Below are 13,419 nucleotides of genomic sequence, written 5' to 3'. Positions count from 1 at the left end.
GTGGTCTGGTCCACCTCCGGGGGTGGGGCGCTATGGGGGGGTTGTGGTGGTGTTGGTGATTGGCGCGGGGGGGGGTGTTGTATCTGGTGGGGGCTCCTGCCGGGGCCTGTCCTTGAGGCCTGGGATACCTCCTGGGAACCTTAGGTTGCCGCTCGGGCCGCAATTTTCTTGTAGCTATGTTTGTGTAGTCCGGTGGCCATTTTGCGGTGGTTTGTGATTGAAAATTGCGGCGGCCATGTCTGTGGAGCCCTCTGGGCAGTGATTTCCGCGATTTCCTCATCCCCTGGTGCTGACCCTTGGATCCTTCCTGATTGCCACTTGTGCAGTGCAGATTCTCCTGGTGGCTAAGGTGCCTGGTTTCTGCAGGGTGGTGAGTCGGTGGGGTCCTCTCCCTCTTTGTTGAGGATTGATTGGTGCTTGATTGGTACATCCCAGGGTGGAAAACTGGCGGGCGTATTACCTCAGTCAGCAGGCGTTGGACCCAGGGGAGTGGTCCCTTCATCCGGAGGTGTTTCATCAGTTGTGTCTCTGGTGGGGCATCCCCGAGGTGGATTTGTTGGCTTCCCGGCTCAACAGAAAGGTGCAGAGGTTTGTGGCTCGGTTACGGGATCCTCTGGCGGATGCCACAGATGCGCTGGTTGCCCTGTGGAGTCAGTATCGTCTGATTTACACCTTCCCTCCTCTCACGCTTCTGCTAAGACTTCTACGCAGGATCGAGGCAGAAGGGATTCCAGTCGTCTTGGTGTCCCCGGACTGGCCTCGCTGGGCTTTGTATGCCGATCTGGTGTGGCTGGTTGCTGACGTTCCTTGGCAGCTTCCTCTCCTGCTTTACAGTCGTGAGTCTGTGTTTCCAATGCTGTTAAAATCTAGGAAACCTACTGCTAGGAAGATCTACCGTTGTACGTGGAAGGCTTATATTGCGTGGTGTGACTCTCTTGGGGGTTCATCCTCGCTCTTGTTTGTGGCTCGGATCTTGACCTTCCTTCAATGGGGAGTTAAGCAGAAACTGGCCTGGAGTACTAGCAATTGACAGCGATATCCTGTTGTTCACCTTACTGGTGGTTCACAGTGATTAGGTGGTTCATCTCCCCTGTTGTTCCTTCCTCAGGTTTTCATTTGAATGAAGACATTGTGTTGCCTTCCCTGTGTCCCAGGCCAACACATCCAAGGAAAATTTCTTTGCATGCCTTGGATTGTGGTGCGGGAAATTAAAGTGTACCTGGCAGCTACGGAGTCTTTTAGGAAGTGAGGCTCACTATTTGTGCTCACGGATGGGCCTCGGGAAGTGTTTTCCGTTTCCTCTGCGACCATTTCCAGATGGATCAGACCTATTCCATCCAGGGTCAGGTTCCTCCTTTCCCTGTCAAGGCGCATTCTACTCGGGCGCTCAGTGCCTCCTGGGCTTTCCGTCATCAGGCGTCAGTGATGCAGGTTTGCAAGGTGGCCACCTGGTTGTTGGTGCACACTTTTTTTTTTTTTTTTTTTGCAGGCTGCTGTTTAGAGGACTTGATCCTCTTTGAGGGTGTATTGTTTTTTTTTCAGGTGGGCTCCAGTTGTTTTGGTTTAGCTCCTGTTGCCTGGTTGGCTACTGTTTAGCCTGGGGAATTTTTTTTTTCTGTTCCCACCCCTCATGTTTAACACTGCTTTGGGACGTCCCAATGGTTAAGATGATCAGGAGCTGTGTGCGTCAATTAATGAAAGGGAAAATGGGGTTTTTGTCTTACCGTAATATCCATTTCTCTGATCATTCACGGACACAGCACCCATCCTTTTATGGAGATGTAATCCTTCTGACACTGCTTGTAACAAAACTGAGTACCTATATCAGAGATCGGGAGTATACCCCCTGGGACTGCCCATAGGCGTAGCCAGACTTTTCTTTTTTTTCCTGCCTAGTGTCCTACTCTTTGTAGGGGAGTACAACCCAATCGTTAAGAAGATCAGGAGCTGTGTCCGTCAATGAACATCAGAGAAATGGATTTTACGGTAAGTAATTTTTTCCTCAAAATTCTACAAGCAATACCCCATAACCACAACTTGAAAGAAGTTTTGTTTGCAAATGTATTAAAAATAAAAAATCCCATGTACATAAGTATTCACAGCCTTTGCCGGGACACTCAAAATTGAGCTCAGGTGCATCCTGATTCCACTGATCATCCTTGAAATGTTTCTACAACTTGTAGAAAGTCCACCTGTGGTAAATTCAGTTGATTGGACATGATTTGGAAAGGCACACACCTGTCTATATAAGGTCCCACAGTTATCAATGCATGTCAGAGCACAAACTAAGCCATGAAGTCCAAGTAATTGTCTGTAGACCTCCGAGACAGGATTGTATCGAAGGCACAGATCTGGGGAAGGGTATAGAAAATGTTCTGCAGCTTTGACGGTCCCAATGAGCACAATGGCCTCCATCGTCTGTTAACGGAAGAAGTTTGGAACCACCAGGTGTTTTCCTAGCGCGTACTGCCTGGCCAAACTGAGCAATTTGGGGGGGACCTTAGTCTGGGAGGTGACTAAGAACCCGGCGGTTACCCTAACAGAGCTCCAGCATTTCTCTGTGGAGAGAGGAGAACCCTTTCTGAAGAACAACCATCTCTGCAACAGTTCACCAGTCAGGCCTGTATGGTAGAGTGGCCAGACGGAAGTCACTTCTCAGTAAAAGGCACATGACAGCTCACCTGGAGTTTGCCAAAAGGCACCTGAAGGACTCTCAGACCATGAGAAACAAAATTCTCTGGTCTGACGAAACAAAGATTGAACTCGTTGGCCTGAATGGTAAGGGTCGTGTTTGGAGGAAACCAGGCACCGCTCATCCCTACAGTGAAGCATGGTGGTGGCAGCATCATGCTGTGAGGGTTTTTTCCACAGCAGGAACTGGGAGACTAGTCAGGATAGAGGGAAAGATGAATGCAGCAATGTAGAGATATCCTTGATGAGAACCTTCAGAGCTCTCTGGACCTCAGACTGGGGTGAAGGTTCATTTTCTAACAGGACGACCCTAAGCACACAGCCAAGATAACAAAGAAGTGGCTATGGGACAACTCTGTGAATGTCCTTGAGTGGCCCAGACTTGAACCCGATTGAACATCTCTGGAGAGATCTGAAACGGCTGTGCACCAACGCTCCCATTCAACATCATTGAGCTTGAGAGGTCCTGCAAGGAAGAATGGGAGAAACTGCCCAAAAATAGGTGTGCCAAGCTTGTAGCATCATACTCCAAATATATTTGAGGCTGTAATTGGTGCTTCAACAAATTATAGAGCAAAGGCTGTGAATACTTGCCTACATGTGATTTTCTTTATTTTTAAAAAATTGCAAAGATTTCAAACAAACTTCTTTCACATTGTCATTATGAGGTATTGTTTGTAGAACTTTGAGGAAAATAAGCAATTTAATCCATTTTGGAATAAGGCTGTAACATAAAATGTGGAAAAAGTGAAGCGCTGTGACTACTTTCCAGATGCACTGTATGATCCATTTTGGATTTTGTTAAATATTTATTGTACTTGATAAATGACATTTATAAGTATTTGGGGAATGCATTATGTTTTGGACGCTGTAAAGTTTTTGTTTTTTATAGGTGTATTGCTGGTTACACCAGATTGTAGGCATTAACATCTATCTTGTTGAAGTTAAATAAACCTTTAAATTGACCTAAAGGTCAAACTGCTGGTCTATGCTCCCATAATGTTTTTTTTTTTTTTTTTAAAACAATGCACTGTTACACAATGGTGTGAACAGGCTCTGTTGAAAATATAATTTTTCCATGTCTGCATTTGTCTTGTGTTAGCAAACCTAGCATCTGGTGTGAGCCGTCCATGATAGAATACATGCTCATTTTATCTATCAGACTAATATGGGTATAGAATGGGTCCCTAATCTAAAGTGACTTATTTTTATTGATCGCAATAAAAAAAATGCTTTTTATCTTATTTGTATTCACAGGTTTTCTGTTGGTTGGGATATTTTGTAATGCATTCATATTATATAATTCAACAGCTAATGGACACTGTAGGCATCCTTTCCTTGCCTTCAAAAGCCTGGTAACAGGGTAGTGTAAACAAATGGCAACCACCCCAACCTATAAACTGGCCTTTGCAGCAAGGGGCACAAACAAGGGTTATGCATGTCAAAAAACAATTTCCCAGCTTACTTGCCAGCCTGCAACAAAACTGAATTGATCCTGTCTAACTGTTCACAATAAAAGTAACTGGTTTTGTTTGCACGCATTTGCAAATAAATGCATAAATTGCAGTGACCACGCCACTGCACTCCAGTGTGCTGCAGTCCTAACTCTCTAATTTTGAGTCTCCTGAGTTGGAGCACATATATAATAATGGCTAGAATAACCAGTTCCTGCCTGGCCTATAACAAGATGACAGGGGAGCGGGACGTCCTCCCCAAACGCACCTCGCTGCGGCGCAATCTGTCACTGGCTGTGTCAGATGGATAACCGATTAGTGAACCGGCCTGCTGCAGGTACCATGTGACCGTTGTAACCAATCACAGCAGATCACGTGACAATTGTACACTATGGATGTCTTCCTCTCATGCAATTCATTGTATACAATTGTGTTGCTAGCTGAGATTGGTCACAGTGATCACATGGTACAGACAGGGCCAATCACAGCTCATCTGTACCATGTTATGAGCTGTGGCCAATCACAGCTAAGCACAACAAAACACACAAATTTAATTCAGTAAAAATTGTTGCTTAAACCAGTGCAATTTACTGCTATAAACAATTGTGTACAAAAAAAAAAATCCTGATCACTTTCCCAGAGTAGTAAAGTGTTACTATGGTAACACTGCATTGCTCTGGTCAGTGGGAAAAAAAATGTATAAAAAGAAACCAAATGGAAAACAAATACATATTTTTACATACTGTCTACAGTCAGTGTCCCTGATCACCACCACACCCGTTATAGAATGCTGTACTGCACTGGGAACAGTATGTTAAAAAAAAAAAAAAAAAAAAAAATTATTTTCCAAAAAATCACAACTTCAAAAAAATTAGATTTTTACTGTCCTGGTGTTTTTCAGGCCTCCGGAAATGTTAGGCCATCAGGATTGATCGATTTTATATATATTATACACCATAGTGTGTGGACTGTAACTTTCCTGCAGACTAAATAATATACACTGATTTGGTTATTTTCACACTGTTTCAGTGTCCACCAACAACCAGGAGGCCACCTAGCAAAAAAATGTAGCGGAATAAAGTTTGGACTAAACTTAAGGCTCGTACACACTATAAGACAATCGGGGGAACATTGTTGTCCAAAGATTTTTTATTTTTTTTTGTATAGTGTGTATAGAACTTTCTACAGACGATTCAGAATTTTCTTATGAAAATTCTCGAAGGGACAAACTCCAAAATGTTTCTCGTACGGGAAAAAACAAACGATTTTTGTTTTAATGTGTATCAGAACAGAAAGACTGCGCATGATCTGAAACAGAAAAAGCCTTTGTTGTACGAGAATTTTCGTAAGAAAATTCTTTCATCGGTTCCGATTTGCTGTGAAACAACGAGGAAAATCGGACAATCGTTCGCCTGTTTTTCGTACCCCATTTTAGGAAGAAAGATTACTTGCAAAATTTTATAGCCAAAACAAAGAAAAACAGTGGTGATTAAATCGTACGAAAAGAATGCTCTATTTGTGAGAAAAAAAAAAAAAAGGATAAACATTTTGTTGCATGACTGCGCAATTGCCCTTCAAAGTGTGGGAGCGCGAAAAGCTGAAAATTTGCCTGGGCATGAAGAGGTTAAGGCTCCTTTCACACACTCCGTCCGTCGGACGGAGTCTATTTATGTGGAGACACAGCTGTCAGTTCCCCATGCATCTCTATGGGGGAAATCGGTTGGCCCGTTTTCATCCGATCCGCTGGATGGGTGGAAAATAGGGTTTCCATCCGTCCAGATTTGACCGATGCCCCATAGGGATGCATGGGGGGACCGTTCAGATCCGCCAAAAAAACTGACAGGCGGATCTGAAAGGTCCGCCTGTGTGAAAGGGGCCTAAAAGTGCCCAGTAGGCAAGTGGGTGAGGGCAGCTATGTCTTGATGGAGCCTACCCCTCCATAAAGGTACAGGGACGCACTGGACACCCAGTATTAGCACAATGACAGTGAAGGTATCCTCTGCGTTCCCTCACCAATTCACCAACTTTACAAATAAATGGCCACCACCCCAACCTATAACTGGCCTTTTTCAGCAAGGGGCACATGGAAGAGCAAAAAACAAACAAACACTGGGGTGCCATGACATGGTCACTTGCAGCTTATGCATATATTTGCAAATGTGTGTAAACTAAACCCCTATTTTTAACTTGAACAGTTGGATGGGGTCAATTTGGTTTGTTGCAGGGTGGCTGGAAAGTGAGCTGGGAATTTTTGTTGTTTTAACAGGGTTGTGTACTGTACTGCACTCACACAGCGATAGGCTAGGAAATCTGTTGGGGAAAACTTTATAATAGAGCTGCATTTTTGTAGTATATGCCAGATACTTAAGTTTGTGTTGCCTGTGGTGATCAGCTACAATTTTTTCCTCCTATTAAAAAAAAAAAAAAAAATATGTCTTTGATGGCTGACCATGGATTTTTCTAGGTTAATAAATTAATTGTATTTCACACCATTCTTTCAGATAACAAAATAATGAACAATCAAGATGCTATAGAAAAAGCAGTCACTAGAGGCCAGTGTCTATACAAGATTTCAAGTTATACCAGCTACCCAATGCACGATTTCTACAGGTAAATCTTGCTGTTCCCAGACCCTGTAATGGAACAAGAACTCCATAAGTGAGTGGTTTTCCACACTTTGGGCAGTGTGAGAGTGATGGGTTACTGCAGGCTTAGCTAATACAGCTTATAAGGGTGTAGATGCAACATGAAGGAAAAAGCATCAACATCATGTTTAATTTTTGAGATTTATTGCCTGGTGCAGGAAATGCTTTAGTCAGCTCTATGGTGAAAAGAGCATGTCAGAGCTCTTGTATAGCTGCTTGCCAAAGTACAATCCCGTTACTGTTCTGCATTAAGGTAAATGGAGGTTGCTTTGTAGCCACTGACTGGCGACATACCAGTACAAATGTTAGGCCTCTTGCTCAGTACAGCTTTTTTTTTCTTTTCTTTACTGCGCTAAAATACAGCCCATTAATTGTAATGTGCCTATACACACAGGCACATAAACTAGCATTGTGCATTCTATAATAAAAACAAAATAGAAACTTATGCATTTATGGTCAGTAATTTACAGCAAATGCGCACGATTCCGCACAAATGTCCATTTACATATCGTGCTAAACAAGAACACGAGAAAAAGTTTTTGCGAGAATGCGTGTGTGCGCACAAAAGCATTTGTGCAAAAATACAATCAAATACATAAAAAAAAAAAAAGTCAGAAAATGTAGATGCTCAAACAGGAGTGTCGTATGCAAGAGACCTAAAGAGGAGGAGCGCGCGTGTAAAACCCTAAATTTTAGCACTAGGTTTAACCACTTCCCAACCGCCCACCACAGATATATTGCTGCAGGGCAACTGCTCTGTGCCAGATTACGTACCGAACACAGGATCTGACACTTCTGGGGGGCTCGCTCCCGTTGTAATCGCACACAGCGGGAGCCCAGCAGCAGGTACCGCATACTTTTCTGCCCGCATCCCCTGATTGTTTAGAATTCAGACAGAACGGCGACCTACCTATGTAAACACGGCGGATTGTTGTTCTGTCAGTAGGGAAGGCATTGATCCTGTGTTCCTGCAAAACAGGTATATTGATGCCTTCCCATAGTAAAAGCACCTCCCCCACAGTGAGAAAACACAGGCTTGGCACAGTTAACCCTTTGATCGCCCCTGATGACTAACCTCTTCCCAGCCAGTGTCATTAGTACAGTGACAGTGCATATTTTTTTTATCACTGAATATGTATTGGTGTCACTGGTCCCCAAAAAGAGTCAGCGTCAAATTTGTCCACCACAATATTGCAGACCCACTTTAAGTCGCTGATCGCCACCATTACTAGGAAAACAAATAAAAATATCCAATAGTTTGTAGAAGTTATAACTTTTGTGCAAACCAATCAATATACGCTTATTGGGATGTTTTGTACCCAAAAAAGTGGCAGAATACATATTGGTCTAAACTGATGAAGAAATTTCAATTTTTTTTTTTTTTAACTGGATGTGACGGAAGTCACTTTGGTTGGGGGGGGGCCCGTGAAACCCAGCTTACCTTCGAGAGGTTGAGACATCCCTCTTTCAGCTCCCTAGGCCCCTCTTATGTCTGTCACCTTTTGCTTATTAGGGGCACAGGGTGACTGAGAAGCCCAGTCTGGCCGGCTCAAACCAGACTTCCACAGACTGATTGGCTAGGAGAGCTCCATGCGCCCTGCCGGGACAAACTATGTGGAACTTTGTGGAGGAAGCTGCCAGGATGGATTGACTCTTTGGGACTTGTTACCTGACTAACTCAGGCACAGACTGATTAGAGGTCTAGTACCTGGTTAGTCTACCTTTTGGTGGGGGGGGGGGTGATATGTGGGGCCCTTGGAGTAATGGTACTTTGGATTCAAGTCCATGTCTCCCCAAGACAGTCAGACTCATAGCAGATACTAATATCATCAGCTCAACCACCTGTCTGCCAAACATTGTTGCTTATGCTGATTTACTCACCTATTGTCCATTGTGGGTTCTGTGTTTATACTTAGGATAATGTGTTTTGTTTTAGCCTTGTTGCAGTGCTGAGTTAATTAACATGTTAATGATAACATTTTCTGGATTTGCATTTCCATTCGCATATTGTTTTTGTCCAGATGGCTAGGTAATTCAGGTTAATTATGTTTCTGCATATGATAATGTGATCAGGCACCTGACCTGATGAAGTATATATTCGGTTTGTTAAATAAAAATTCCAGAACTTGTACAAGCAAAGTTGTCTGCTAGCTTTGTATGTAGGGCGGCTGTAATATCTGATATCTATGTTCAGACTGGAGGAAGCGGTTTTCTGATGGAAACCCTCACACAGTGTGGTGGTGTAAAGTGGTTAAGTTTGTCCATTGAGAAACACTGGAAGTTATACTGCCAGCTAGAGGGGGGATTGTACACTGGCAGGCAAACTAGGCCAGCTCAGGATAACTACTCCTACGGTAGGTATGCCTCCATTTTCTGCCGGTTTCCTAGGAGGATGGATGTCTTCTAGTCAGTTTTGCTGTTTTTTTTAACCTTTTTTTTTTTTTTTTCTTCAACCGACTCCTCCCTATATCGCTGCTACAGCTGGGTCTCTTAGATTGTAGCTATCCAATGGGACCATTCTCATCCTGGCTTTTGGAATGCTGTGCTCAGACCACACTGGATGTTATGAGGATGGTCTGGAAATTACCTGTCCACACTGGGTTCCATGTAAGGCACTTTGCAGACCCATTTTCTGGTAATAAGGTAGCTGCAGGACACTTTTTAGGTCCAGGGCCTCTGCAAATTGTCTCAGTGCTTTGCCCGGTGTCTGAAGACTTGATGCACAAGTAGGTTTGTCAAGCCAATCACCAGGAGATACCACATTTTCATGGGTCGTCGGCTATTGTATTCCCCAATTTTGTACGTGAAGGGAGTGAACACTGAGTGCTGACATCTGTTGGGGTGAAGTGTCGCACTCTTTCCAAACATACAAAATCATGGAAACCTCTCCCTGATGCGGCTCCTGCTTGCTTCATATCCTGAGCCTAAAGCACTGTTAAACCCAAAAACAGAAATATATTAAATAGGCTTTGTTCTTTTTTTGCTCCTGATGATCCAGCCATTTTGTACTTTATTTTTTAGCTAAGGCTGGCCATACACAGTTCCAATCTTGGTTGGTTCAGCAGGAACCGGACGAGGTTTGAACCGTTAATGAGCAGGCTGAATGTACCAAGTTGATCAATTAACATGGTTACATCCAGCCTGCCCATTCTTTTCTGATTATAGCACGTGGCTGCTAATTACTGTCTTCTCCTGGGGGGTACGGCTTTCCCCACCCACCCCTGCCTGGATAAGACAATAGATTCCTCAGTTTCTTACATTACAGATGTACCTTCCCCCTCTATCCTCCCTTCAGCACACCTGGGCTTTTTGTTGGTATGGGAGAGCCTGCTAACCACCTGTGCCCTGTAGAAGTGATTGGGGCAGCTGTAGACCCACTCAGATCACTTCTACAAGAAGCCCATCGCTGCCTAAACATTTTGGTACCAAGCTCCTGGCTGCAGCCACCTCAACCTAAGGACGCACAGGTATGTCCTAAGGGGTTTAAGTAGTTAGGCTAAGCTGTCCAAACAGGGTTGACAAACTATTAAAGACTGACAGGAGTGCTTACAATGTATACTGGTAATAAAGTGTTAGCTGGAGTTCACCTCGAATGTGTTAGTAAAGATCATCTAAACCTACTAGTCCATATTACACTACGCTCTCCCTAGACCAGGTTGTCCAGCCTGCAGCCCAACTTAATGTTTTTTTTTTTTGTAAAAATGGATTTATACTTGCTTCTGAAGAAAAAAGTATTCTTCGGTTTAGAGCTCAGGAAACCCCCTAGAGCAGTGATGGCGAACCTTGGCACCCCAGATGTTTGGAAGTACATTTCCAAAACAGCTCAACTACAGTAGTGTGCATAAGCATCATGGGGAATGAAGTTCCAAAACATCTGGGGTGCCAAAGTTCACCATCAATGCCCTAGAGCAGTGATGGCAAACCTTGGCACTACATTTCCCATGATGCTCATGCACTCTGTGGTGTAGCTGAGCATCATGGGAAAATGTAGTTCTTAAACATCTGGGGTGCCAAGGTTCTCCATCACTGCCTTAGAGGAACCTTGAGAATGTTTGCTCTAAGGCTGCATTCACATGTCGGCGTATGGATCGTGGGCAGAATCACAGTGATCCGGAGATCATTGCAAATCGCGGTTGCCCGTGATTTGCAATAGCACCCCAAAAGCTGAGCGATGTTGCTGCGATTTCTGCCTGCCGAATCGCAGTAACATTGCGCAAAAAAAAATTGCGGGACGCAATACGCTCCAAAGAAGCTCTTGTACTTTTTTGGGCGTAATGCGTCCCGCAATTTTGTTTGCACGATGTTACCATGATTCGGCAGGCGGAAATTGTGGCAACATCGCTCAGCGTTTGGGGTGCTATTGCAATTCACAGGCGTCCTGCGATTTGCAACGATCTCCAGATCGTGTGCAGAATCGCAGCGATTCTGCCCGCGATCCATACGCTGACATGTGAATGCAGCCTAAAGGAACCATTGTGTTTTCCAACCACGTTGGGGGCTTTGAATGGTTGTTGCTGTGATAACACTGAATCTGGGGAGGAGGCTGTGGAGTACTGAATGATTTTTTTTTTTAATTTTTATTAGATGTCACACCTGCAACACAACAGACCGTAATGCCATCTGTGTGAACTGCATTAAGAAATGTCACCAAGGACACGATGTAGAGTTTATTAGGCATGATAGGTAAGTGAAAAGAAGCTCCACTTTTCTTTGTTCTAAATTCTTCGGATTCTTTCTAATGATCTGTCATTTCATCTTGCAGGTTCTTCTGTGACTGTGGTGCCGGAACACTGTCCAATCCTTGTACATTAGCTGGAGAACCCACTCATGACACAGATACATTATATGACTCTGCTCCACCTATAGAATCTAATACATTGCAACACAACTGAACTTATTTACAAAAAGGGGAAGTCCTGCCATTCTAACTGTTATAAACTTTTTTTTTTTTGGTTTGAAAAAAAATTAAAACAAAAAATTGCCCGAATTCTGGAAGACTGATGTTGATACGCGCATACTCCACTTGCCAAAAAAAGGAAGTAGAAGAGGCAATATGTTGACTCAGGATGTAAAGGAAGAACTGGGCATTTTGTTTTTCTTTTTTTATTTTAGCATTACTCAAAAGACTTTTGGAAGGACAGAAGTGAAGAAAAAAAGAAATAATAAGCTACTGTTTTGTACAGACGCTGCCCTCTGCTGGTGTTCCTATAGGCAGCAGCTTAGAGGCAGCCACCTTTGCAGTAGTTCTATCCTGTAGACAGGCAGCATTTGTTGTTGCTGCTGAACACACACGGACATGGGTACCAATTGCTTTTTGTAACATGGTAAAATGTGAGCTAGCACTTCTGCATTTCTTTTGATTTTTTTTTTTTTTAAACACGTATTCAGAATGAGATATTTTAATGCTTTAATCTCATGTAGTTTTTTTTTTATTTTTTAATTTCAAGCACAGTTTATTGTACTTGAACGTGTCCTGTTTTGTTAGCCCACCATAGCATTGCTGTAAAACTGTACTCATGTCCCAGTATCTATGTTCTTTCTATGAAAGAGGAAAAACACTAATCTTAATCCAGCAATTTTTCTGGTATCCTTTTGGAAAAGTTAGAATGTTGTCTCCTTTCCTCTCGTTCCCTCCCCGTGACGGTCTTCATTTACATATTGCCCCGGACGAGGACAGTTGCGTAAAGGAGATGCTGAAGCTGCGAGTGTGTATGCTTCCATCACTCCCCCTAGCCAATAGGGCGGGTGTTGACTTTGGTTTAAAGTTTACTGTAGTCTCCTCAGATTGCACCGGTTTGTTACTGTTCATTTTTTGTTTGAACAGCCTGGAACTTGTATACTGCTGGAAATTGTGAGATTTCCCGCTCTTTATGAAGCTGAGACTAGCATATATAGAGTTTCATAGCTTTTTTTTTTTTTTCCTTTTTAAATTTTGTTTGTTTTTTTTGTTTCTCCCCCATTTATATGTATTGGTGACAGTGGGTAATCAAAACAGCCTGAAAGTGTATGCATGTACCATAACATCTAGACTTAATATATTGTGGAGTATTCAATAACCATTATGTAGAGGGTAGGTATGAAATAAAAAAAGGGGTTTAATTTCCTAGGAAAGAAAAAAAAATGGAAATATGGTCATTTTTAAAAAATAAAGTTTATTAGATCATAATGTGTGAAAACCAGCCTTGTGAATAAACACCAAAAAACACTGTTGTATTTTTTTTTTTTTTGCTTTTAAAAACAAGTTTAAAGCATTTCCAGTAGTTTGTTGATCGCTTGCAAATCCGAAGTATGTTCATCCAGCAACGTGTTCAACTGCCTGTACAGAAAGAAGGAAGAAATGTATTAACAAAGATTGAAATGGTTCTGTTTTGTGAGGGTTATGTTTTTAAAGACTTCCTTTAAATAAAATTTGTTTTTGATCTTTCTTGAAAATGTTAGTTGCCTGGCTTTGATCTTTAAGTTAGCTGCCCGATTGCAAAAATTATCCAATGACTCAGTATGGAGATGAGTGCTGGCTGCACTTTTTCCAGGGCTGAAGGGATGGCTAGGCAATTAGTATTTTCAGGTCAGCATTAGCAGCCTCCATGTTTCCTTAAACATCTACAAGTCCTGTTCTACTCACTTGCTTT

General features: G+C 42.9%; 2 protein-coding genes across 3 annotated transcripts in view; one reads left to right on the top strand and one right to left on the bottom strand.

Annotated features, from left to right (window-relative positions):
* The window catches only part of FBXO11 (F-box protein 11), a 143,552-nt gene extending 131,862 nt beyond the window's left edge, over nt 1-11,690 (top strand). For both annotated transcript variants that reach the window (XM_082251370.1, XM_082251371.1), the window contains exons 21-23: nt 6,647-6,755; nt 11,375-11,473; nt 11,553-11,690. In XM_082251370.1, coding sequence (XP_082107496.1) covers nt 6,647-6,755; nt 11,375-11,473; nt 11,553-11,682 — 338 coding nt within the window. In that variant the 3' untranslated portion in view covers nt 11,683-11,690. The remainder of the gene's footprint in view (nt 1-6,646; nt 6,756-11,374; nt 11,474-11,552) is intronic.
* Nucleotides 11,575-13,419, bottom strand: part of MSH6 (mutS homolog 6) — a 68,352-nt gene continuing 66,507 nt past the window's right edge. The window contains exon 10 of the mRNA XM_082251369.1: nt 11,575-13,106. Within this exon, the coding sequence (XP_082107495.1) occupies nt 13,034-13,106 (73 nt within the window). The 3' untranslated portion in view covers nt 11,575-13,033. The remainder of the gene's footprint in view (nt 13,107-13,419) is intronic.

Source organism: Pelophylax lessonae (assembly GCF_965119305.1).
Source record: "Pelophylax lessonae genome assembly, chromosome: 3".
In the NCBI taxonomy this organism is placed as follows: Eukaryota; Metazoa; Chordata; class Amphibia; order Anura; family Ranidae; genus Pelophylax; species Pelophylax lessonae.
The sequence above is the reverse complement of the archived record's forward strand: the minus strand, read 5'-3'. Positions and strand labels throughout refer to the sequence as shown.